Raw genomic sequence first — 25,584 nt, forward strand, 5'->3', positions numbered from 1 at the left:
ACGCTGGTAATCAACTCACCGTAACATTCGCATTGGGAAGCTTTTTCTCACCTGGCGTCCAGCGGACTGATGTAGAAAAAACCAGGCAGGCTTACGAATTTCATTCAAATGGAGTACTGCATTGTAGATTAAATACCTACAATCCTAATCATCGCTAAGTAGTTTTCTTAACTTGTAACTGTTGCACAAAGGGAGCATAAGTGCCGAAACTACAGTGGCATGTTTGATTTTGTGCCCTTTGCAGGGGACCCAGAGCCCGAGGAAACAGCAGCTGATATTCTGGAAAGAATCGCAGGAAACACAGAGCAGCCCGAGGTATCAAGGGCACCGACAAGCCAAGCGAACCAGCATGTGCACCTGTTGGCAGCGGAAACGCGGGAGCTTCCTCCTTCGGCCAGCGCCGAAGTTCCAGCCACAGGCAGTGGCTGCCGCACGAACGCAGCGCAGGCTTCTACTAGCAGCTCGAATGGGGCTAGCGAAAACACAAGTACCGCTGGAAATGCCAGGGTGCTCTCTTATCGGAGTAAGTGAACACTACATGAGCATGTGAAGCACTCAAAACAGCTCTACCCACGCCCCCCTTTTTTGATGGGTTAAATTATGTTCTTAGAAATACAGTATGTTCTTAATGCAAGTGCACACTTGTGAGAGCACGGATTCAGTGAACAGCAACAACGCCTCCATAATTTTCACCTTGTGGGATTTTATTGGAACACAGTCTGGCTCAAAATGTGTACATATGCAGTTTTCACACCAGTCGTGGCATTCTGTAAACACTTTACATTTTTATTTTCAGGAAAGAAAAAGTCAACAGCCGCTGAGACGGACCAGGAATTTCTGGAAAAAAGATGGCGCCATGAGCAAGCCATGAAGGATAAAGAGTGCGAAATGGAAGCTCAAAAAATAGCGCTGCAAAAGGCTCAGCTAGAGCAAAAGGAAAAGAAGTGGGCCAGGCGGTTCGATCTTGAGGAGAAGCGAATGACCCAAGAGTTCCGTCTTCGTGCCCAAGAACTGGAAGAAAGAACCGCCGACCGCGAGCAAAGAGCTGAGCAAGCTCGCTTGCAGGCGACAAGCCAACAAGCACTGCTTAACGTGATCCAGGCGCTGGCCGAACACATAAAAAAGTAAACAAACTCAAGTGCATTCTCCATGTTGAGGCAAGAATGTAAAGATGCTGATAAATAAAAGCAAGAAAAAAAGATCTCGAGTATATAACGACTATAGATAGAACACTATCGTTGCATGGTGTGAAAAATGGCTCATGCCTCTTAACCTTAATAAGTGCCAATCCATTGGAATCCATCCAGAATCGCGCTGCTCGCTTCATCATGTCAAACTACTCGCGTAAATCTAGCATCACTGAACTCAAACGCACACTTGACCATCCATGTCTCCAATCACGTCGAATCATCTCGAGTCTCTGCTTGCTTCACGCGTTCTACTATCACCCACTAGCCAGGCACCCTCGACTCCAACCCCCGCCCAGAATCTTGCCGCGCCTCAACCATAGCAAACCAATCGCACGCATTCGGTGCCGCACATCAACGATGAAAGATTATTTTTTCCCTCATGCAATAACCCTGTGGAATACCCTCCCCGAGAGTATTGTTTTGTGCCGCCGACCGCACGACTTTTCGCAAACTAACAATGCATCTGACCTAAATGTGCAATCCCGAGGCAAAGGCGGGTCCGCAGCGATTGACGCGTGCCTAGGCGCAGGACTGTAGCTAGCGGAGAACGGAAGTCGAGCGTCGCGATGTCACATGGCTATTCCCAGTGTTTCCAGCTGCTTTGAAAGAAGCAGAGAGGGAGGAGTAATCGATCGGCAAGGGGAGAGAGGTGCACTTAATTGCTCCTGGCGCAGCTAATACTGAATGTAGATCAATAATTCCAACAGCATTGCATCGCTATATTGGAACTACGCGACAATAAAGGCCTTTTGTAACTTTTACAAAAGGCTTTTCTGGTTCCCTTTAACACAGTAAAAAAAAAAAACAGCTGCATGGTGCAGGGTAGATCAGTGCTTCGCAGGGCTCAGGTACTCCGATAGGCTCGGTGGCTCTAGATCGAAGTAGGTGGAAATCTGATTGCCATACATACAGGCATGGCAGTTGGTCAGCAACGTGGCCACCCTATACATTCTGGGCACAGCCTGCAGCATGATTTTCTGGTTTTTTTTGAAATCGAGGAAAGCAAATTCTGCAATGATTCTCCCAAAGCCCCACTCGACGGCCTGTCTAACAGTGCTCATGGCCTTGTTAAAGCTCTCCTCTGCTCGCGTCACCAATGCCCCTCCATAGGGCTTCATAAGCAGGGGGCGGAGTGGGTAGGCGGGATCACCGTATATTACATATCGGTGTCCCTGGACCACTGCCTCCAGTTTCTCGTACAGCTCGCTCTCCCGCAGGATACCTGCAAGACGCAAAGAAAAAAAGTACGGAGCAATGGCTTTTAGAACACGTAACAGCTGCTGCAAAACTATGTGCAAGTCAAGTGAAATAAAGTATCCATTGTATAATTTCGCCTCCAGCATTACTAAGGCAAAAATAAGTGCAAGCTGCCATATATGACTATTAAAAAGTCACTGAAGTAAATTTGCTGAAGTCTTATTTGGGACTAAATCAAGCAGTTTAACTAGTGCAATTAGTTATTTTGCTACTTGATTTACAATTGGTCTAAAAAAAGAAAACACCATGAGCATAGTGTGGCTGATGCGCCAGCCACTGTAATAAAGTTACAATGATTTTCAGCGTTTTTTTATGCTGTATCGCTGGTGATTAGGTACTTGTGTGTGGTAGCCGTCATCAATTAGCAGCTACCAAGAACGGAATCAAGCACGGTGCCCATTCTGTGCTCTAATTTTTATTTCAGAGTAAAGCACTATAACGGCTTCTGAACACAAATGCTCTTTACAACTCACCGGCATCGTGCCTGCTACCCGGATAGGGGCCATCCAGCTGGCAAATGAGCCCGTTGGGGCACATTAGGGACTGATATTTCAGGGCGTGTACCCGCTTGTGGCCAGAAAAGTACAGGCGCTGCTCCTGTGTCGGTCGGCAGATGGGGCGCGCTGTCCCATCTATAAACGCCCAACAGTTGGGCAGCGGGGCACCTTTGCTGTGGACTGCCTGCAAGGAAATGTGCATAATGAAAACTCAGTTTTATTTACTGTGTCCATGCATTCAGCAGAGTTAATGATAAGCTTAGATGTGAATTTTTAGGTGGAGATGCGCATTTATTTACACTACAGAAAGATAGAAACACATTACACCAAGTGACTCAACGGTGATTTAAAGGGTCCTAACATTGAATTTGGAATATGTGAAGTCATCCCATGTTTGGCAATAAACGACTTGAGCAGATGAATCGAGTAGAAATGAGCCTTTAAGAGCACACATCAGTCCACAAAATAACCAAAGAACCATGGGAAAGGGTCCAATAAGCGTAGCAAAATCATACCCCCCCCCCCTCCCCTGTTGTGCGTCGTACTGGTAGGTTTATATTTTACACCAAACGGAACCTTAAAGTGTACGAGTGAAAAGGCGACGTGTAGTGACCCGTAAACGCGAAATGAAAAGTACGTATTGCCCAACTTACGTCGCTCATGTCCTTCAGGTGCGCTGGAGTCAGCCACGGGTGCGCTGTCAAGTCGTCAAGAAGGACGCCGAATTGTGTCTCCAGACGCAGCATTACCTTGTTGGTGATACTTGATATGACAGAGTAATGTCGCCCGAAGTATTCTTGAAGGTCACACAACCTGTTCGGATACGCGAGGCGCCTCAAACACATGCAGAGGGCTTCAGTGCCAGCGACACGCACACCCTGGGCACTTGTCACAATGTCAGGCATCTCGAGGGCTCGCAGTAACACTTCGAAGTCTGCTTTCTCAAAGCGAAACTGCCTGCGGAAGGTTGTCGCAGGCATGCCTTCGATGTTGAGCATGCCGTTCCGGGCGACATACATCCTGCGTTGGGGCTCCCTCCTGCGCAGCACCAGGGCTTCTATGTCGGACCACGCTAACTCTGCCAGCGCATATCTATTGCAGAGGATACTTTGTGGCATGGTGAAGCTACACAAGGCACACAGAAGCGAATTAAACTCAGATATGCGGAATGTAGCACACGGATAACAAAGATTCACGAAACTTCCGATGCGCGCGAATCTTCGGATGGATTGGCTTGGTGTCTAATGCTTTCAAGTAGCCACACGCGAAGTGTTTCGCCTTTTCTCTCGCAGATGGCGCCAGCCACACGCGAAGTGTTTCGCCTTTTCTCTCGCAGATGGCGCCACCACAGTTAACGAACGTTAGCGGAGCGTAAGAGTTCGCTCTTCTAAAACTACTTTTGCGCATCTCGCCGCTACGTTCCGCTATTTGCTTACGTTACGTTTACGTTACGTTTACGGTAACGCCCGTACGCTATACTAAAACTCTCTACTATCGAACCTCGTTATAACGAAGCAGTATCGGTACAGCAAATTAGTTCGTTATATCCGATGTTCGTTATAACAGTAGAGGTAAAAATCGGCTGTAACAAATCGACAATCTGGGTCGCGCAAAAATACTTCATATATAAAAATGCATTTTTAGGCTTTCAACCCGCTATAAACAAGGTAACCCGTACCATTCTCCTTGTTGCATTTCAAGCTGAATGAGCCGGAACATGAGTACGTGAAATTCCAACAAAACAAGGTTCACTCGACAAAACAGGACTGCGTCTTTATTTATTTAATGAAGGATGTGATCTTCATCTGGTATCTACTCACAGCACTGAGAAGGAAGGAGTTTTCCACAGTGTCCACGAACAAAAGGGCCTTTATACTCCTGCAGTTTCGGATGCCGGAGGGTTTTTCCAAGTAGCTTCTCAGCCTCTTGATCAAATATTTCTCCCGTATATCCGATATCGCGCGTGGCTGACGGTCTCAGTTTCGTTATAAAATATTTAAATGCAATTGAAATAAAGCGTAACCAACAAAAGATCGTACTTAGTTTGCTATACCCGATAATTCGCTACTTAAGTGTTCGTTATATTGAGGTTCAACTGTAGATTGACATTGTTCGCGGGTGCATTAATTTAGTGCGTGTAAAAACGTCGCATGGGTTTGTTCTTCACTTGCGATGTGGGTCTTTGAAAGTTTGACGATCGATTGGACGCCCTTTCAGCGAAGGTTGAGCGCACCATTAGCTTTCGCGCTTCTGTCAACATCCTCTAGGAAGGTGGCGGTAAATGTTTTGATTTTTCGCAACCTACATATTTAATTATTGGCAGCGGCTACTGTAATATTTTCGAGGGCTGGTTAACTAACGTTTCCATATTTGAACACTACGGGCTTCTTATTTCTGCAAACGCTGTGGATAAATTAAAAGCGGTGTGTGCCTGCAAGCGCGCGCTTTTTGGGCCCCTTAAAATAGACATCGAGCGAAGACGGGTTGCTATAGTAGTGCAGAGCCCCGGAGTCAAGGCAGGATGTAGGCAACACTCAATGGACGCCGTGAAAATTCTCCTCTCCAGCGCTTGCGCCTACTGGCCGGGGGGAGGATAACGATGGTCCTTATTTACTTCTTCCTCGGCTTTCAACCTCGTCTCAACGTTCGCTGCTTCTACATTTCATCGACTTTATGGCTCGGATTGCACAACACTCACGGAGGCACCTTGGCGAAAAATAGCGCCACTTCATTTTTTTATCTTCAATCAATCTTCAAGAGCTTTTGAAAGCTGGCCGCGACAGGTTCTGAAAGACAGCGAAAAGCAAACTTCGGAAAAAAGTAAGGCAGCGTAACGGTTTCAATGAGTGCAATTTGTTCCCTGTGTTTTCTTGAATGGTTCCTTTTGCTTACAGCGTTGTATATAGACGAATAATGCTCTTGAGAGACACAGCTTGACAGCAGTAAATGTGCACAGTAATGGAAGAAAGTTTTAGCCTTTGAGAACAGTATTTAAAATAAATTGCGGGCTTTTTTAAACTACCAGAAAACCGATTTTTGTAGAGTACAGGCTCTTTACTCCATATCCCAAATAAAAGGCCACCACTTAAAGCACCTTGAACCGGAATGGCTTTCCTGAGAAAGCCCTACAACGTTTGAAAGCGGAATTTCTAGATTTATCAGCCTTAAGTATCTTAGTTATGCTGCCAAAGCGAATGTTGGCCGCCATGACAGCGAACCACGCGGCGAGCTACTTTACTTGTACGTGGCATGAAAAGAAACATTTAAAAACTTGTCTTCACCTGAAACGACCATAAAGAGCAGTCTTATGTAGTCATTTATGCAGTTTCTGAGTCGCGCATTGAAACCGAAACAAAGCTGCGTATATACGAACGCTAGTGTAACCTTTAGACACTACGTGGCGCGTAGCTTTGAGATTTCCCAAAATTCAGCACCAAATTGAAATTATTCCTGCGAATTTATTGAAATGCTTTTTTGTGGTTGCCTTACTATATAAAACGCTGGCTTTCATATAAACTTAAGGGCATGCACTCTACATAAAGTGGTTGGCTGTCCCTCTGATCTTTTTATATGTATATTGTTTTTCAGGAAGCCTAATTTTCTTTTTTTTTTCGGGGGTTGAGAGGGGGGGGGGCTGTCTCTACTGCGGCAAACTTTACGTTAACACAACATTTCCGAAAGTCGGCGTTCAAGGCTTTGTGCATTTCATGCGCGAGCAGAGACTCTACAGTAATAGATCTGAGCTCGTGGTTAGAACCTCAGGGTGCATTAAGGTGGTGTTTTAAACTTATTAAAGACGATAGTCTTTCTTGGACTACTTTAACCCGAAAATTGTGGTCTGCCTGTCCGTCTGTTCCCAGATTCAGCTTTACCGCCAACAGTTAAAATAATACTTCAAGGATAGCTTTATATAGGCACATTTTTTCTGAACCGCTAAACCTGGATATACATTTCATACTTGCTAACATCGCTTAGAAAAAAGAAAAAAAAAACGTTAGGCATAGTTGCGTGAAAACGTTAACACGAAAGTAATATTGGCAGGGTTCGTTTAATTAAAGATAAATGTTTCCTCGGTATTTGCGATGGGAAAGAAACAAAATACGTGTTAAAAACAATATTTTGGCTAAAAAATGCACACAGAGTGCACCAAGAGCCTGGACCACGTGCGGCGTTCCAAGTTCAACCGCAAGGATTATTAATGATCTCCCTTCTTGCCTTCATCACTCCAGTTGCTTTCTCTATGCAGATGATACCACTATTGTGTCATCCCATCGTAATCAGCATACTTTGATGTGCAATTTGCAGAATGACCTGTTAGCCATCCAACAATGGTGCTTTTGTAACCGGCTCGTTATTAATGTTAAGAAAACTGTTTTTGTTCCGTTTCACTCCCCTCAAAAACACCTATTTCCCGTCCCTAATTTATACATCAACGCAGATTGTATTCCGTCTACTGATCGCGTGTGTTTTCTTGGTGTTATTGTGGATAGCCATCTCAAATTTCATTACCATGTAAATTCAATTTGTACAAAGGTTTCATATGGAATACGTGCCCTGCTCAGGGCTCGATCCTACTTTGATATAAAAACATTAGTAACTTTGTATTATGCCTTTATACATAGCCATTTGAATTATTGCATATCGTCTTGGGGCAGCGCATATTGTAATCATCTCTGGCCTCTTCAAAAACTCCAAAAACAAGCTTTAAGAATCATTACTTTTTCTTCCCGTCTATCTTCTTCTACTCCTCTGTTCATTGAACTTGCGATTTTGCCCCTTCCATGTCTTTACCAGCTAAATATTGGCACTTTGTTCTTCAAAGTATTGCGTTGTGGACTCCTGATATCTATTTTCCCTCCTAGCACTATCTCTAACCCAAACTCTACTCGGTTCTCCTCTCGCAACAACTTTCTACTTCCGAAAGTTCTGTTCTCTTGTACTATTGTCCGAAAGTTCTGTTCTCTTGTACTATTCTGTTCTCTTGCTTGCACTTGTGGAATACCTTAAACCAGGACATTAAATCTTCTCATTCTGTCATACCCTTCAAAAAAAAACTGAAACTCTACCTATTGTCTTCATTACAGTGATGTGACGCGTCTTATTGTAGTTTTCTTCCTATTGTCAAAGCTGAGTTTTTGAATATTTGTTCAGTACTCTTTTCTATTATGTTTACTAGTATTGTCGTTGTAATTTTATAGTCATTTTGTTAATTTGTATAGGAGGTCCCGCTTGCGGTTTTTTTAACCATGGGACCTCCTCCTGTATATACTGTGTACCCATTACATGTTTGTTTAATAAAACTTATTTTCAATTCAAAAACTTATTTTCAATTCAAAAAAAGGATAGGTTCTAACAGATGACGCTCGATCAGTGGAACGCGCGAAAATTGAATCGCCTTTAGCAAATTTCCTCCGTGTTTATTGTGGGAGGGTGCCTCAGCTTCGGCAGCCCGGACCATGGTCACCAGGAACGCAATAGAAAAACACCGTTTTGATATTGTATTTGCCCCGGAGCAGTGATGAGTGTTGTATTGCATTTCCAGAACTAATATTTGTTACCAGACTGCTTGAGAGCTTATGTAACCCAACCTAAAAGAGTTGCGGTGGTTTGTAGTCTTTCAGACAGTAGTTGGTTCATTTGTGTTTTTGGTAGAAGCAATGAGGTTGACAGAAGCAATGAGGTCACCCTTCGAAACATGGTCCTCTTTGTTTTCCGTCTTCCCACGCACGGCTGGGCTACTGCGGCGGCGTCAGCCGCTCGAGCCCGGCCATGGCCGACGCTGCTGCATTCTGGACGGCGCCCCCGGAAATCCCACGTAACGGCTGGCAGAATATCTGCCACGTTACGTGTGTGACTAGAGCCACGTGTGGGAATTCGAGTGACGTCGCATGTGGAATTGTTGAGGGGGTCTTTCACAGCTTTGCTTTCCAACCACCTTCCCAGCGTGGTTTGGAGCCAATTTTTTTGTGGTTTCTCTCCTATCTTTCTGGCACCTTGCAAGATTGTGACGCCAAGGAAAGCTAATTGGCCAACATGTGTCTACATTTCGTTATTTACCTTTTCGGGATTTTTAAGAAAAGAAAGGTTCAAGGTAAAGGCATTATTTCTTTGGAGACTTAAGGTACAATTGTTTGAGCGGCAATAAGGTAGCAAAATCCGCTTTAAAGTGTTGCAAGGCTTGGTGAATATAATAGCGATTGCTAACTAGCATGAAGACCAAAAGCAGCGTTTTGAACCGGAGCCGAACCCGAACCAAAACCGGAACCAAGCCGTTATTTTTGACAAACCTGAACCCTGAGATTTTTCCCATTACCGTACCGGTCATCACTGCGAAAGCGGCCAGCACCTTTGGTGTCTATTATAAATGCCTATTTCATAGGGTGCGTAGAAAGAAAAATGTTTTACTGGAAATATCTCGTTTTCCGTTAACGTCAGAAGCTTGTTACAAACCACCATAGTAAGTCATTGTAATACTACTGTTTACTGCGAATATTTCAGACTTTCCAGCTGGAATGCGCTGTAATTATTTAACATGTTTGTATGGCTTCGGATGAATAAATATTGTGGCTTCGACTTATGAAAGATTGACACAATTCTGGGATCATCGTTTGTTATTTTGTTTTCAAATTAAAGCAAAATTCCAGATTATCCTGCAATACAGTGTATTTATTAAATAAGATAAATTGAACATCATAGCTGTTTATTCATTGGCATTGTCCGGTGACGTTAGAAAAAATGTGCAAAAAAAAAAACCTCTTGCCTGTAAAGGTTACTCAACCGGTGGTAGCGTTTTATAACAGTCAAGCGGCTTTCGTGCCTGCTCGGGTATCAGTATAAAAAGCATATGCGTATGCGAACCCCTCCCTATCGGCACCGGACACTGCAGTTTGCGTGCGACTACAGCGCCGCCTGTCGCCGCCGCTTCCCAAGTCTGGGTCGGTGGATGTCGTGACCGGCCGTTCAGCGCACGTAAAAACACTTGCGCTGCGTGCGGTTCAACGTTGTGTGGCGGAAGTTTTAAAGACGATAGTCTTTCTTGGGCTACTTAAACCCAGAAATTTTGGTCTGTATGTCTGCCTGTCTGTCCGGAGCCCTCCACTACGGTGCACCTCATTGCCTGCGTTGCGTCGGCGCGTGAAACTCTACAATCAATCAATCAATCAATCAATAAATAAATAAATAAATAAATCAATCAATCTATCAATGAATCAATTCTGAACCCAACCTACAGTTTTTACCACCTTAGCTTGTGCATTCCCGTATACACACAATCCACGACAACGTAAATTGATGATAAAATAATACTTCCGAGCATTCCCCAAAGTTACAAAAACTTTTACATTGTACGTGAAAAAGGTTTACTGAGAACAGTAATACCCTCTGAGAAAGCCGAAACAGGCTACAGGAGGATGGTCGAGAATTCGTATTTATCCTGTACTATCTTGGTTGTCACTTATTAACATATGGCTTGTTCCGGTTTTCAAGATTTCTGATAGCAAAGCCAACGCCTTGGATATACGTTGCAGTACAGAGCTCTAACTCTGCGGGCCTCGCACGAGTTCGGCTTCGCAAGATATATTGTCAAGGCGGCAGTGTTTCTCCCTGAGTGGTGACAAAGAAGTAAGAATACTTAAAATCATCCCCTGCGCGTGTTTATACGGTTTAGAGTATTTTTCGTGAAAATAATGTACACCCGCAAAATCGGGTTTTGGGTGAGCATCTAACATCGACTAAGCGCAAAGAAACATAACGGAGAGCGAACAACCCTAAATCCTGGCTTGAGCGTATTTATGTCATGTGAGCTAGTTTTTTCGGTAAAACGGTATGCGGCGAAAAATATGCCGCGGGCTAGCACCAAACGTCCACCGGTCACAAAGAAACAGCAGGGACAGCGAACCCGAGTAAAACAGACGACAAATAATGGGTCATCTATAACAAAAGTCATCTATAATAAAGTCATCCATTCCATTCCATCCGATTGCTCCATTTAGACATAGTCGAAGCGAACGCCAAGCAGAAGGTACCGATTCGCGCCATACACCCACAACCCAAACGTTAGGCCAACGCAGTGATACCCACGATTCGCTATGGGTATTCCAGAAAAGTGGTGCATACCTCCAGAGCAGCACATACTCGCAGTGGGAGATTGTCCAGCCAAATAATCCATCACGAGAAGGCTTCGCGCTCAACCACCCTCGTCGTTAGACAAAGGGGTACATGATGTTTTTACATCTATCTCTTTTCGTTTGTGCAATTATACTTTTACTATTGTTGTTTTAATGATGTCCTTGCTTCAAAAGGCTCTGCAACACAAAACAAGTAGACTGCAACGCATTCTTCCTCTTTCGGCGCGCGACAACAAGTGATTACAACAGGATGGCCATGCAAAGTAATAGGGAGCGGAAATTGTGGCCACCTATGAATTAGTATATTTCACTAAATTCTTACCACCCCTTTGCTTTGCTGAAGCGTATCACAAAATTTTGTAGTTTTCATGGCGTCTGATAACAGCAGCTCTGGGTTGCGTTCGTAAGTACTACGATAGAGCCACCAAAAGGCAGTTTCTACGTTGACTAATTAGAGGAATGAAATCGAATTTCCCGGCAATTGCGGGAATAGGAATGGACAATATTTTCGCATATGTAGAATTAAAGGACTGGAACTGCGTAAAGTTCCAATTCATCGGAGTGCAATCGGAATGGAATGGGAATGCCCATTCCGCAACACGGACGTGCCGACATGCGTAGGGCAGATTAGGCTGTCTAAACTAGCCTTCCGCCTATATGTACGTAAGCAGGGCAACTTTAGAGAGTCTGTGTCATTCTAACAACAGGAAAGAAGGCATTGCAAACGCATAACGTTTTTATTGCATGCAGAACCGAAGTTGGTCTACTTCTTCTCGGATGGCAGCATTTCCTCCCGCTCAGACCGGCCGTTCCAACGATCTACTATAGCATCAGAAGCGGCGTTTAAACCGGCCCAGACAGCCGCGTCGGCGTCCTGGACCATGGCCACGAGAACTGCGATAGAAACAAATCAAATGAGCGTTCCTTCGGTGCCCTGGAGCAGTGATAAATTGTCTTGTGCGTCTCCCTTACGAACGCCAAAATGTTTTGGTTTTAACGCGCTGAAACTGCACCTGGGCAGTCAGGCGCACCGAAGTGGAGGGCACCGGATTTTAATGATGACCTGGAAACTTGTAACGTGCACAAAAATCTCGACATACACTCACTTTTGCTTTGCGCCTCCATCTCAGAAGCAGCCACCGTTGTCGGGTCGGAACCCGCGTCGTTGGGCAAAACGTCTTACTCATTTAAGCCACCGCGGCGGGTTACTCACGAACACCGTGTATGAGGCCGTGTAGGAACTCTCGCAAGCAGACCCATAATGCCCCCTAATTATCAAAACAGGTATGTTCTAAGTAATTTGGAGTGTTTATACACATTCTACACATGGTCTTCAGATTTTATTTGATAAAGAAACTGGTTGGTGACATCTAGCGTAACCACTTCACAACGACAGCAACTTTGCTTACTTCAGTGCGATATTTAAAAACTGTTGCAGTATTGTTAGGAACTGTATAAAGGAATAAGGTTCGTTTGCACAATGCCCTGACTGGAAACTGCAATATGCTTAGAGACCAGACTTTTATGGCAACTTTATCTCGTGAAATGTTTTCCCCAAATCGCATTGCAGCTGCAGCGGTCCTTTTCCTAAAAATGTGTCTATACAGTAAAACCCGCTTATATCAAACACGAGTGTATGGAAATATTGCCTATATCGAACCCTTGTATTATTCTGGTAAAAATTACATGCATTTAAGACTTTTTATATCGAACGCGATTTTGCTCACAATGGATAATTCGAACTCTCCCGCGCGGGATTTTTCGCCCTCCTTTGGCATGCGGCAGGCTTTCCCGCAATACATTAGCGCGCAGCGGTGGCACGGGTGTCGTTTGCTACTCCCTTGCGAGCTCAGGCGCGTCCAAACCGGCCACGGCCTAGTGGACTAGCTCCACGCATGAATGCCGTTGTAGCCGAAAGCGCCACATAGGGCGCTGCGGGCTGCGGTGTCCCCGACTTCAAGTTGGCCGAGCAAGCGCCACTCGCTGCCCGCACTTGCCCGGTTCGCTGGGTTCGCAATTATTCGCTTGTATACATGCTTGTCTCCGCTCTGTCTAGAACGCCGAGTACTCCGTACCGCTTTCGAGCACGAGCGAAGCCGTCGCTGCCGTGGCCCTGCTACGGCGATACTGCAGTGCCATTGAGGGCAGCGGTGTTGTGCTTGTCGACTGTTTAGATACCGTGGAGAAACCAGCCACCAGCAACGCGTTGCGCTCCAAGAAGCAGGCTACACTCACGCAGTTCTTCCGCCCGAATAAATGATCGTTTTCTTCCTGAGAAAGGCTCGTATCAATAGTGAACTGCAGGGTGGTAAGAGCTCAGCGTTAGCTCGTGACTCCGTCGGCAAGATTGCTCTCATATAAGTTTTTTTGCTTCACTTTCGATATCGAATTTTAGCTATATCGAAATATTTTACAATCCTCGCGCTGTTCGATTTAAGCGGTATTTACTGTATATACCTAGTGTAGAGAGCCCTGTCGAGAAAACTACTCATATATGAATAGTACGGCAAGCAAAATAGCTTGAGGTAAGGAGCTGTGACATTTGAAATGTCGAAGGTGGTTTATATCAGTTATACATATTACTGCATACTTGCGTTATCTTTATGCATACAATGTGAGGTGTGAAGAGGATGCCATGTACGCAAATAGGATAATTACAGCACGTCGATATTTACTACCCTTAAATAAATACGATTCTTTCACTTGTTGTTTTGTGAGCACAAGATCTGCTTGAGTTTCTTAGCAAGTGCGCTGTTCCTGGAGCTTTTTATGCTTATTTTTCCGGAACGGCATGCGTGTGTCCTGTTATTTTTAGTGCCACATCTATTCAAAACATTTATTTGTTACTAAGTTTTCTTTTTGTTCTAACTGCTTTTGCTCTCCTTACAGTTGGTCTATCGTCCGTGCCTTTCCACATCTTTGTTGCTTCGTCACGGATAGGCTAATCTACCGGGTCTTTCTGTTTTTCTCCCTGTATTTTATATTTTACTCCGGTCCTGATATTTTCGTTTTCACAAAAGTACTCATGTCGAAGCGAGAGATATGTAATTTCTTCTGGAACTTCAAATACAGATGCAAAAATGTTATTCTGTCAAAAAAACCCTCGCACAGTTTATGTGTGGTGTACCAAAGGGCTCTGAAAACACCGTTGGTGCGACGATACGCAGCGTATAATGCATCTCCACCTATCAGCGGTTCGACAGAAATGCAAATTTGATTGCATTTATGACTCGTCTTGCACAAGTATTTCCTGATAGTTGGTGCACTCGTGACGGCCACAATAAAAGGTTTTCATGCGACATTTGTCGATTCACATAGATGTGCGTAGCAGTGCGAATTGTGTTTCAATATTCTGACCTACGTTTTAAGTGTACTCTTTCGCACAAAGTTGATCAGAAAGCCTACCACACCGAAAAAAACACAAAAATGCAGGTGGCTTTTTGGGAAGCTGTATTGGGGGGTGACAACTTTGTATAAAGAGTCCTAAGCAGAGAAAAATGTGGCCAGGTTTAGAGGAGCTGAACTACTGATCAAGAACCGAGCGGCATCGCTGCGTAATGACGGTGCACATGCCACAGCTATGTAAATCATACGCTGATAATTTGCTAGTTTAGGTCATAAGAAGCTTGAAAAAGTCATCCGCTCGAAGCTGTAGAATTGTCCCATCTATAGGATGGTTAAAAACTATTTTCGTACTGTGGTCATACCCAGAATGGCAGCGAAAAGAAAAAGAAGACGGTTTCCAAAAACGGGAGCCATGGTTCTCCTTGGTGTAAGTAGACAAAAAAAATTCACACGTGTCTAATTATTGCATCCATGTATTGTGAAAGAAAGCCCAGAAAACACCTTTTAATCTGTGGGAGTGCGCTGTGAGCCCAATCATGAGTTGAACTTATGATGTATAAATTTTCCTCGTGCTCGTGTGGAGTACGGCACCTAAATGTAGCATTTTACGAAAAAAATGATAAAAGCACCGCTTTACTCAGTAAGCATTTGCATTGTTTGGAACATGCGGTTGTGGTATTTTCGTACAATTTTTAAATTTGTTTCTCCTAGATTTTTATCTAGTATTGGGTTTCGGGCAGGGTGTCGTTCCTATGTTTCTTTGGCAATGATGCAGGATGACTGTTCTCCAGGCGATTTTTTGTTCTGGTTTTTCTAGTCAAGACGGAATAAGAAGGAAAAAACGGCATTATTCTATCAAAGAAGAATTACAAAAAATGGGCCCATCTCCCCGCGAGGGGGACTCGAGTAAATGCGTTGCATAGGGGGTGGGTGTATTGCGTTAACGTTTAGTGTTTGGGGGGTTGGTGCTATCACGTGCACACGACGCAGCTATCACGCCGCTAGCACGCCGCTGAGTCGCCAACGCACGCCGCTGACGACGTAGTTTGAATGAGTCAAGGATATAAGGCGCTTTTGTAGCCTTTGATTCTGTGTCGGTTTTGTGGCGCAGTGGGAAGAGCACCATGTACCTCGCCCACAGATAGTGAATGCGTTGTATCAGCAGCTTCTTGACGTAGTTTGAATGAGTCAAGAATATAAGGCGTGTTCGTAGCCTTTCATTCTGTGTCGGCTTTGTGGCGCAGTGGGTAGAGCACCATGTACCTTGCGTTCCGCCCGCAGGGTCGTGGGATCGAAACCAGGCGCCGGTAACTGTTATTTCTTTTTATAGTGTAGGGGGAGGCTGGCTGCTGCGGACGCCGACACACGGGTGACATCGTGAGTTATACAAATGCTCTGCATTTAAAAATCGCCTCCAGGCATAAACACCAAGTGTAGTTTTCAATATTATGTGACCTTAGTTTGTAACACTTGTTACCAGCGCCAATTTCATTCAGGTGACTTCACAAAAAGGCAAATAACGCAACAAGAGAAAGCCAGCGAAACTTACCAGTACTGTCTGCGATGATCTCTAGGTAGTTTGCCGCCGCTGGTATTGGTTGAGAAACGGCAGTCCGGCGGAGCTTATATACGCCTCAAAGCAGTCCTGGATGACTGACAGATCAATTATGGTTGCAAAGCAATAAAAGAACGCAAAATTAAGAGGTGCTTTCTGATTTGACCAATCCTCCCACAAATAGAGAAAATCTGAAGCACAGAAGACGTCTCGAAATCAATCCGCTAATGGAAACGATTGGACATAGGAGTACAGTGCCTAATATGTCCTGCTTCAATTGGCAGCCCTTCAATGCGTGAAATAACTTCCGCTTTGTTAAAATGCAAAAACATAACAAGAAAACGTGAACGCATCCCAGTTATTCGTTTCAATTGCGTCCACGTGTAAGGACCAGGTATCATATTTTTACCTTTTTAGAGAAAAATAGGTTTCATTTCTTGTCGATCCCACAGCGCCCTGCTTTATTGAAGCGCAGCGAGTTTACGTGTTGGATCAAGCTATATATACGCATGTCTAGGATCAACTACAAAACGACGAAGACAAAACTGCATGAGTTCTGAATCGGCATTGATATTAGAGCAAGCGCCATAACAGCACGGAAATAACATGTCACCCGACAAAAGGAGAAAAAAACATCAAATCAGTACCGGGAACACATGTGCACCTAAAAAAGAATAATAGACTGCATTGACGAACCTACACGATTTGGCTATACAAAATGATTTTTGAAAGCTTGTTGTTATGTTCTTTCGAGCAACGCTTCTAACGTTTCTTGTTTTTATTTCTGTACGAAAATGTTCGTTTCGACATCTTCAGAGAACGCGGATAATGCTCATGGCCGCCGTAGCACATGGTTTGCGAGATATTACGTAAAGATCAAATGTAGCCTTCTAGACGTACTTTAAATTGATACCATCGCTATACGGAAATAATTTGCAAGAGCTTTCCTTGGAAAAGTTAAGTTAAATTGTTGCTTTTTTGTGTACAGCCGTGGCGTGTCTATTTTTGTTTTGTAATTGATTTCAGGTGGGCCGCGTACATTTTTTCTGGTCAATTTGCTCTGGGTTTTGCAAGAACAAAAGTCAACTAGTTAGTTCCATAGAAGAAAAATTTCTTCATTTGCTTGAAGGGTCGCTGAAGCATAGCGTGTATGTTGCGTTTCACATGCAGGGGTCATTTTATTGTTGTTGGCGCCGAAGCCCGCACGAAAGCTTCCCTCGAAGCTTGCTTATAGTTTTTGTACCCAGGGCATTTTTTATGTATTTATTTTAAACGAGCCTTGTATGACATGCGAGGGGCGCTTTTCTGTGTGTATTTATGTGGCTGTCTATGTTGGTTTTGCGATTCTTACGGTTATGACAGCAGTTATGTGGGATTACAGAGCACTTGTTACATTAAGCAGTTGTGATTTAGGCACATCTAATACTAACCCAGAAAGCCCGATAGGGAGGCTTTTCAAGCCGCGATTGGTTGCCACACAGTGCTTCGGATTAAAATAAGGCCTACTTAAATATTCTTGCTGAGACCTATTAGTACTTAGTTGTTGGTCGTTGTAGGTGCTGCTTGCGTGGTTAAGCGGCAAATGCCCCCGGCGATTTTACAGGTCAAAGCAATATGCTATGTGTATTGCGCGCTATAATACTCCCACGACTCGGAGGAAGGTGTAGAAAGGGCAGCGAATAAAAGAATAGAGGAAGGCTTACCTAGTTTTATTTGAATAAAACGCTCTAAACAGGGGGAAAGAGTATAACATGCAGTAGAGCGTTTGGTTGAGGAGATTGAAACTTATGGTTCGAAAACAGCTCCAACTGCAAATACGCAGTGGAATGAATAATTTTCCGGTATCTTGTAATTAATTTAACCCGTGGTATATACACAAATTGTACAAAAAGTGACAACAAAGCGTGTAAGCACCTGTTTGATAGTGGCGGTCATTTCTCTTCCAAATAGGGAAATCCTCTTGCGCTAACAGTTACCTATGGCTTACGGTCACCAGTTGAACCTTGGGCATGCTGCACCTTGTTGCCGGGCAAGGTTGCCCCGACAAACCTCCAGCTTCAGCTCACTCGGATCATTTACCTAGCTGCTCTAGCTGTATCCATGATGCCGATGACAATGATGATGATTGCATTTTTATGGCGCAAATTCGACTATGGGCAGAAAGAACCAGCCATCCATAATGTGAGGCAACAAACTACGCGCATCAGCAAGCCTACATCTTTTCCTCGCAGACTACAGAGGGCGTTGTGGACGCTCCGCCAGTGATCAGCTTTTGAGACATCACCAAGCATAACCGCACTCCTACATAATTTCTTCCTCCTTGTCATTCCGAACTCCTCACACGCGTACTAACACGTCTTCGTAGCATTTACACATAGTTTCCGTGAACAAACCTGGATACACCGACCATATCGAACCAAGTACAACAGAGAATGCAGTTTTCCTTAAACCAGGCTCTCCTAACGATATTCTCACACGGGATGTCCACAACTAAGCCTTTCCCCTTCTTTCTATTTCTTTTCGCTTCCCGAGTTGCGGGTTGACCTGACGACCAGAGCTGATCTGGATCTCCAGGAACTATTCCTCTCCAGAGCAGGGGCACCGAAATTGTCACTTGAGCTCCTGGACTAAGGAACCGCAGCCACATGTCTGCTACAGTAGGTTTTAGATACGAAGCATCTCTAGGTCGGGGCTATGTCCCTCACTCGTCGTTGTCGTGGTTGTTGCGCCGTCCACACCCCCACTGCAATGATCGGCTTGCTGAACGTCCGGTCCCTTCAATGGCTCGTGGAGCGACAGTGTTGCCGGTGTCTTCCTGGGCCGGCACGAGACGAGCACGCTTCACGCGCCTTCGACGTTTCATCGTCGTCGGCAGCGGCGTGCGTCGGCGAGTCTCGGCGGGCCGTGGTTACAAGCGGCCCACAACCATCCGGGGAACGTGTATCGACCTCATCTTCAGCAACTTTAGGGTTCATCCACTACAACAGCCCTTGACTTTACATTTCACAGACCATAATGCGGTCATAATCTGAGCGGAATGGCAACCACAGCTCGACATCACCTACGTTGAGCATGATGATGATAATGCTTAAATAAAGACAGACTCATACCACGTACATCTCTCTCTCTTTCTCTTTAATACCTCTGCACTATAACACCCCCCCCCCCTCCAATAAAATTACACCATCTTCCCGAGGGGGAACCCTGAGTAGTATGCGAAACAGCCATGGGGTCAACGCAATTTCCCATTTCGTAGTTCCGGTAAGTGAAAAGTGTGGTAGTTACTATGTAAACCAAACGGTAAATACAACGGTAGCTACGTACCTCAACTTCACGGAAACGACAAACTGAAAACTAATGGGAACTTGAATCGACCCCATGCCTGCTTTGCATACTACTCAGGGTTCCGCTACGGGAAGATGGAGTAAGTTTTATTACTAACAGCCTAATGGCTTTCAAATATCGGGAGTGAACTAATTATTGCGTCGAACAAAAAGGCCAATATTAAAAACTGGCGTGCAACTACACTCACGAAACCGGCAAGAAGTGTGTGTGGAGGCGTTGCCTACTGACGTTATGTCGTTGTTGCTAGAAGGACGCTGGTTAAATGCACCTGCCCGAATTAGCGATACAGTAGTTTTCATAAGAGTGTGTTCAAAGTTGCAGAAGTCATGAGCCTGTCTCTTAGCCTTTCAAATACATTGAAAAGGTAATTTTTTTACGCTTGGGAGGCGGACCGTGCACTCTCTTCCCGCAGTAGATCCTGGAGGGGTCCAAACTTTTCATTAATTGGGACGTTCCACGCAAAATAGAGACTTGTTTCTTCGTTCGCAGGAAACAGGCCATGCCGCGTAAGAACGTTTAGAGCGCAACACGGATAGGGCAAGGGACGTAAAGAACGTGTACTTGCGCTGGGGAAGCGGCGTTAAAGGAGTAGAATTTGCATTAAACGCGGAACAATTTCTAATTTGAACACCAAAACGTTTCCCTTGTCACTCATAATGGGATTAAAAAGTGGTCTGTTATTTTTTCTAAGCCGTAAAAGCGGTACCTGCTTGTTCTAAAAACACAAAAGGGAAACGGCAACAGCCATAACCGGGTGCCGTTATGAAAATTATTTTATAACACTACGAAGTCCGAAATGGTGATAGTCATTGGGTATCAAAAAATATCGGCGGTTTCAACACCAGATATACGGACGTGGCATAAACGTCATGCATGTGTGAGGGTCCCAGCTTATCAGCGTAATTGGGTACCCCTTGCACTTTGTTGAGAAATGGATTCTAGGCCATTTTGTTTGCGAGCTTAACATTATGGTGCTCCATTCAATCTCATCTTTTTAACTTCGCGTGCTAGAAATTTGTCGAAACACATAGACGGTGGGGAAAACTACAATTGTCCCATGATTCTTTTCGGTTTCAGCAATTTTGGCAGTTTCTCTTTTGTCTTTTAGATCACAGGGTTCTGTAAGACCCATTATGACCCGTAATTACACCAGCAATGGCAGAAGACGTAAATGCAAACCATTACCAGATGACCAAGCAAAATGCAATACATATAATAATATTCTCCAGGGCTCGTAATACGTAAGGACGCATTACGATGTACAAGAAACATAAAATAAAAAGGAGAATGTAATATCTGTTGTAAGGGGAATTTTGTACATATAGGTATCCTCGTGTGTAAACCTTAAATCGGCTTTTATCCTTGACGCTGAAATCTTGTTTTCACCTATTAGAGCAACTTTTGCAACGTTTGAAGTTCTGAATTAATAGAGGCAACCGATAGTATAAACTTGAACAATTCAGAAATCCTGAAGAGATTTTCTGCGAACCATATTCTTCATGAATGCAGGATACGATTTAGACAATTCGCGAGAATTCTTATGCGTATAGAATAGAAATTTCCTCCCACAAAGAACGCCCAACTTAAAGTTTTTTTAGATGAGGTTGTTTCATGTGTTAGTCACTCACACAGAGCACAGCTTGTACACTGTAATAACTTTCAGCTACCATCAGCTAGAAAGGAATGTTAATAGAAAAGATCTGCTTCAGCCATCAGTCTCACGCTGTGTGAGATAAGACGCAAAATTAGACAGAGTACTTTTCCAAATCATTCACAGTACGGTAATGTGTCAGCTTTATGTGACTTCTTCAAAGAACGGAACACATGCATACACGTCAGCCTCACTTTGCACTTTTTCACTTGTCCAATTTGGTGGCTGTATTAGCTATTTGACAGAAAGCCCGTCAACCACCCATTTTCTGTTTGTTTCGTGCGCCAAAAAATTATGGGCGATGAGATCATCGGCATGCAATAATCTGATGGCTTCAATTAAACGCAAACGGGGAAGCGACAATTTCCGATGTAGGCTTTTATTGAAACTACGACTTTAGGTACTTGTTACGGTAATTATCTATAAACTTGATAAATCTGATTTGTTTTATGCATACGGTGGTTTGTGATGATTTCACTTGCACTTGGGTTTTGGCTCTCGGGATTCTCAGTCGTCTCGTGAAATTACGACACAACATTAATGCTGCTTCGTTCCAAACACACTGGTGGCGCCCGGTGCGATTTAAAAGCCATTTAGGGCGTCAAAGTTATGTTCCCTATTATGCAGTCTATACGGCCGTGATGCTATGTGTAGCTACCTCCTCAATGCGTTTATTCCTCTGGAACTGGAGGGATGTACTGGTGATTTGATCTACACGTGTTACGAGCCACACGTGTAACCTGTCTTGTAAAGTCTGACATGTGAGCCTCAGCGCACAATTGAACCATCCACGAGGCATACACTGCAAAATTGAACCTCAGCGGTGTGGTGAGAAAAAGATCATCAAGGTAGAATTACTTTGATGCACGGAAGTTTATTGTTGACTCTTTAGGGCTATTTCAAGGTTGAATGCATGTGCTTCGTTTCGGCTAGTCATGGGTGCCGAAACCTACCAAGTACACATACGCTACTCTTCTCATGTCAGTGGACGAGTGTTGGGAAGATTTTTTCCACGGGCTAGGTGATCTGAACGCTTAGACTTCCGTCGTTTCCTAGCCATGGCGAGGAGTTTTGTTATGGATTGAAAGACTATGAACGAAAAAAAAACATTTGTTGGCATTTCCACTGAGGTTGTCGACAGAGTCGTAAACAAGTGAAGACGAAGCGGAAGTTCCGTCAAAAGGACTTCAATTCCAGTCAGCGCCATCTATAACTCCAATTCTGCTCCACAACGTCAGCGCAACGCCAGTTTCTCATAGACTGCGGCTGCTCTTTCCAATGTCATGGGGGAATACCTGATGTCCTGTTACAGCAGACACAAACCGACCATAACATGCAAACGTTCATGACTTTACGCGAACACATTTGTTCGAGATGTTGCCAGTGATAGATTGCTCGTGGACGCATAAGCAGTGTGTGCAATTTGCGATGAAATTTCGCAACCGCTGACTGGCTGACTTGTGATAATTTGTTTTTTTCTCTTCACATGGACGGTGGTCACGCGAGGCTAATTAAACAGCTATAGTATACTTCCGCTGCCAGTTGCATGTTAGACGTTCCTTAGGTGTATGTAGTTTATTATTTAATTTCCCTGGCATTTCTCATATCCTCTGTATTCATTCCTTTGTCATTTTGTTCCCATTCCCTCGCTCGAAAGGCAAGTATCACGTGAAATGTTGTTATCTCATGGCGATTTCTTCTTTCAATAAACTTTTTACACTGTCACCATTGGTGTTGACTTGAAGAAAATGTTGTTGAAAGTTTTGCGTCGCCCTCGTGGTGTGTCGGGTAGTACGGATCACTGGGTGGCGTGCGCTTTTTGGTGCGGCTTGATCGAGGGTTCATTTCGCGCATGCGTGAGAGCAGGAGCATCGTGTGGTGGGTGACTGCCACACGTGTCGGATAAGCTAAGCCTACAAATTGGGCCGGGCTAGCTACCGCGAGATCACCAAGGCCTGCCGCCTGGCTCGACAGGTAATGCCACCCCCTCTCCCCCAACCAGGGACTGAGCCGGGAGGAGGTCGTGTAATACGCAGCTACAAACCGATTCCATCCTCTCTGATCATGTTACATCGGGGGCTTTATTTGAGTTGTATTTGCAGTGTATGAAGTGGGTCTGGTAGATTAGTGGCACATCTTCTGGGACTGTGTCCGGTTTCCAGACGAAGCGAAGTCAAGGACTTATCCACCGAAACTACAAGAAGCAGCGCGCAGTAACGAAAATGACGTTCAACTCTGGGCCGTCCAGCAAGCCCGGGGTGCGGTCGAAAAACACAGACCACGCAACCCGGTAACGGGATGCGCTGGCGCTGTGCAGAGTAACAGCAAACCCTGGGTCGATGCCAGGCCCGCGTCGCGGCACGTGAAAACCGTCGATTTGCAGGCAAGAATAAAGTCATACGTAGCCTAAATTAACCTAACCAAACCTAAAACTGCAACTTAAATTATTTATGACACCTGCTTAGATAACTTTTCCTGCGGTTAGAAGTCGTGTGCGCCGTTGTACGTCATTTTGTTTGCTTCGGGGTTGTTCAGATAAAACACCATTTCCACCGTTTTTCTGCACTAACACTCCTCCCGTTGGACCACGTTTATCGACGGCAAACTTTTCTTAAAAAAAAAAAAACACACAACTTCATGGTGAACTAATTAAATTATAACATATAACTCCTACTGGTCGCAGTTATATGGGATTCTGAGCGCCAAATTGTGGTGAGCGTTTTTTTACAGGATATCTCATTCTAAAATACGAGAGAATCCGCAAGGAAGTTGGTTTGCCGCGAGATGTATTCTGCTGCCTGATACAAAACATGTCGCGAAGAAGCCATATAATACTTTTTTGCTTCCCTGTGCAAGTAGCACTGCACTAAGCAGCCGGAGCACCTGGCGCGACATCCACACATGTCGGGGTGTGCACGTGTACGCATCAATTACCCCTGACAGCACGGAAATCGACGGGGGGGCAAGTAATTGACCGCCATTCCGACTGGCAAAATAATCATAGCGTCCAATATTTAAAGACGGAAGACATGATTAAATAGAAAAACAAAATCCCATGTAAAGTAAAACACCGCGTTTAAATTGGGTGCACACCTGCACTTCTTCTGTGTGGTTGGTCGCGCCAGCGACCGCGCTACCGACAACGATTAAGATGAAGGGCCACGTGGATGTAGCAATTGAAAACGGGCGACAACATTTTACTTCCGACATTTGCCGGCGAGGCGATCACGTCTGACCATTGGCGTGAGCCAGGGTACGAAATGTAACGTAAACCAACCGCGCCGTCTAGTGGCGGAAACAAAGCTGCGGAGACGCAAGAAGAGATATGACAGAGGCATGGAGAAAGGAATAAAAACCTTTAAATTGGCTTCATGTCTTCGCACTTCCCTATAATTTTGTCGTCGAGAAACGATAGACTTCCGCGGACTTGACAGAAAAATGCGTTTCTTCTCTCCCCACCCACAGCCTCCCCATTCCGTCACGCTGTTTCCATAATAGACACTGTGGAGGCTTTGCCCAGGTCTATTGTATTTTACTGAGTGCCACTGCTCCCTCTCGGGCGCTTTTGTTTTCTTAGGTCAAAACATTGTTTTGAGGGAGTTCGCTATTTGCTATCCCATTTGTTAATTGGCAAAGGCTGCTGCACCCCGGGGATCCTTTCCCCCGGGGTGCTCCAGCTTCGCCCGATCACTAACGACTGGAGCGCCCCACGGAAGTGACGTCACCTGGTTTTTGTTATTATTTCTTGGATTTGGCCGTTCTTGTTGATCGCTGAAACTAGTACCAAATACCATGCCGGCCGTGCCGTAAGCGCCGTAAGCGCAGGCTGATAGCTCTCCTCATTGGTACATCGGCTGTCGTTCAGTGTTGTGTTATCTACGGCGCACCTGCGGGCAAGGCAAAACCACTACGAGTGGAGGATTCGGAGGATTGTGTTGCACATTTAAGTTCGGCGGCTTTTGTAACCGCACTTCTTTCTTTCTTTTTATTAAGTGTGAATACACTTTATAAGCGACCCCAAACCATCCACCGCCGGCGGCGGCGTCGGCGTCCGCAGTGCTCCTCTATAAAGAAACAGCATCCGGCGCCAGGTTTCGATCCGCGGACTTTGCGGCCGCAGCGCGACGCTCTACCGATCAAGCCACGGACGCGACGGTGATATCAGTGTTGACGCGCCTTATATCTTTAACGCATTCAAACTACGTCGTCAGCGGCGTGCGTTGGCGACTCAGCGGCGTTATAGCGGCTTGATAACTGCGTGGTGTACACGTGATACTACAAACCCGATGGAAGAGATGGAAGAGAAGGCGGCGAGGCGGTGGGCTGCGGGGGCCGAGCGCAAGCGTCGCAAGCGGGCCGACAACCGTGCATTCGCACTTTCACATTCTCCCCCTCGGGGAAATGCGGGGGAATTTTTTTTTGGAAGGTGTGTGTGCGCGCCATTTCACGCCATTAGGTTTGATCTGCTGTGGCTCAATAGGGAAGAATGGGTCTGTGTCCTCAAACGTGGGCACTGGCTTAAGAGGCTGCCGGCAAAGGTCTAAATAGTGTTGCACGAAGGCTGCTTGCGCTCCCATTTAGATCAGAAAATCTGTGGCTTTTGTGGGGAGAAGAATAG

At 45.0% G+C, this 25,584-nt stretch overlaps 1 protein-coding gene across 1 annotated transcript; it reads right to left on the minus strand.

Moving 5' to 3' along the window:
- Positions 1-1,979: 1,979 nt before the first annotated feature.
- On the minus strand, positions 1,980-4,415 carry LOC144139274 (uncharacterized). The gene is made up of 3 exons (XM_077671678.1): positions 3,598-4,415; positions 2,921-3,128; positions 1,980-2,412 (listed from the first exon to the last, which is right to left on the minus strand). Exons 1-3 carry the CDS (start codon positions 4,060-4,062, stop codon positions 2,018-2,020), a joined length of 1,068 nt encoding a protein of 355 aa, XP_077527804.1. The 5' UTR covers positions 4,063-4,415; the 3' UTR covers positions 1,980-2,017.
- Positions 4,416-25,584: the final 21,169 nt, after the last annotated feature.

This window comes from Haemaphysalis longicornis, unplaced genomic scaffold (genome assembly GCF_048455015.1).
Source record: "Haemaphysalis longicornis isolate Haplotype H1 unplaced genomic scaffold, Haemaphysalis longicornis Haplotype H1 scaffold_5, whole genome shotgun sequence".
Classification (NCBI taxonomy): Eukaryota; Metazoa; Arthropoda; class Arachnida; order Ixodida; family Ixodidae; genus Haemaphysalis; species Haemaphysalis longicornis.

What these genes read in the sequence shown, in the direction of transcription:
- LOC144139274 (XM_077671678.1), bottom strand. Translation starts at nt 4,062, where the DNA reads ATGCCACAAAGTATCCTCTGCAATAGATATGCGCTGGCAGAGTTAGCG. An exon ending in ACCTGAAGGACATGAGCGAC is followed by an intron (nt 3,129 to 3,597) that starts GTAAGTTGGGCA and finishes ATTTCCTTGCAG; the next exon opens with GCAGTCCACAGCAAAGGTGC. An exon ending in GGGTAGCAGGCACGATGCCG is followed by an intron (nt 2,413 to 2,920) that starts GTGAGTTGTAAA and finishes TGCGTCTTGCAG; the next exon opens with GTATCCTGCGGGAGAGCGAG.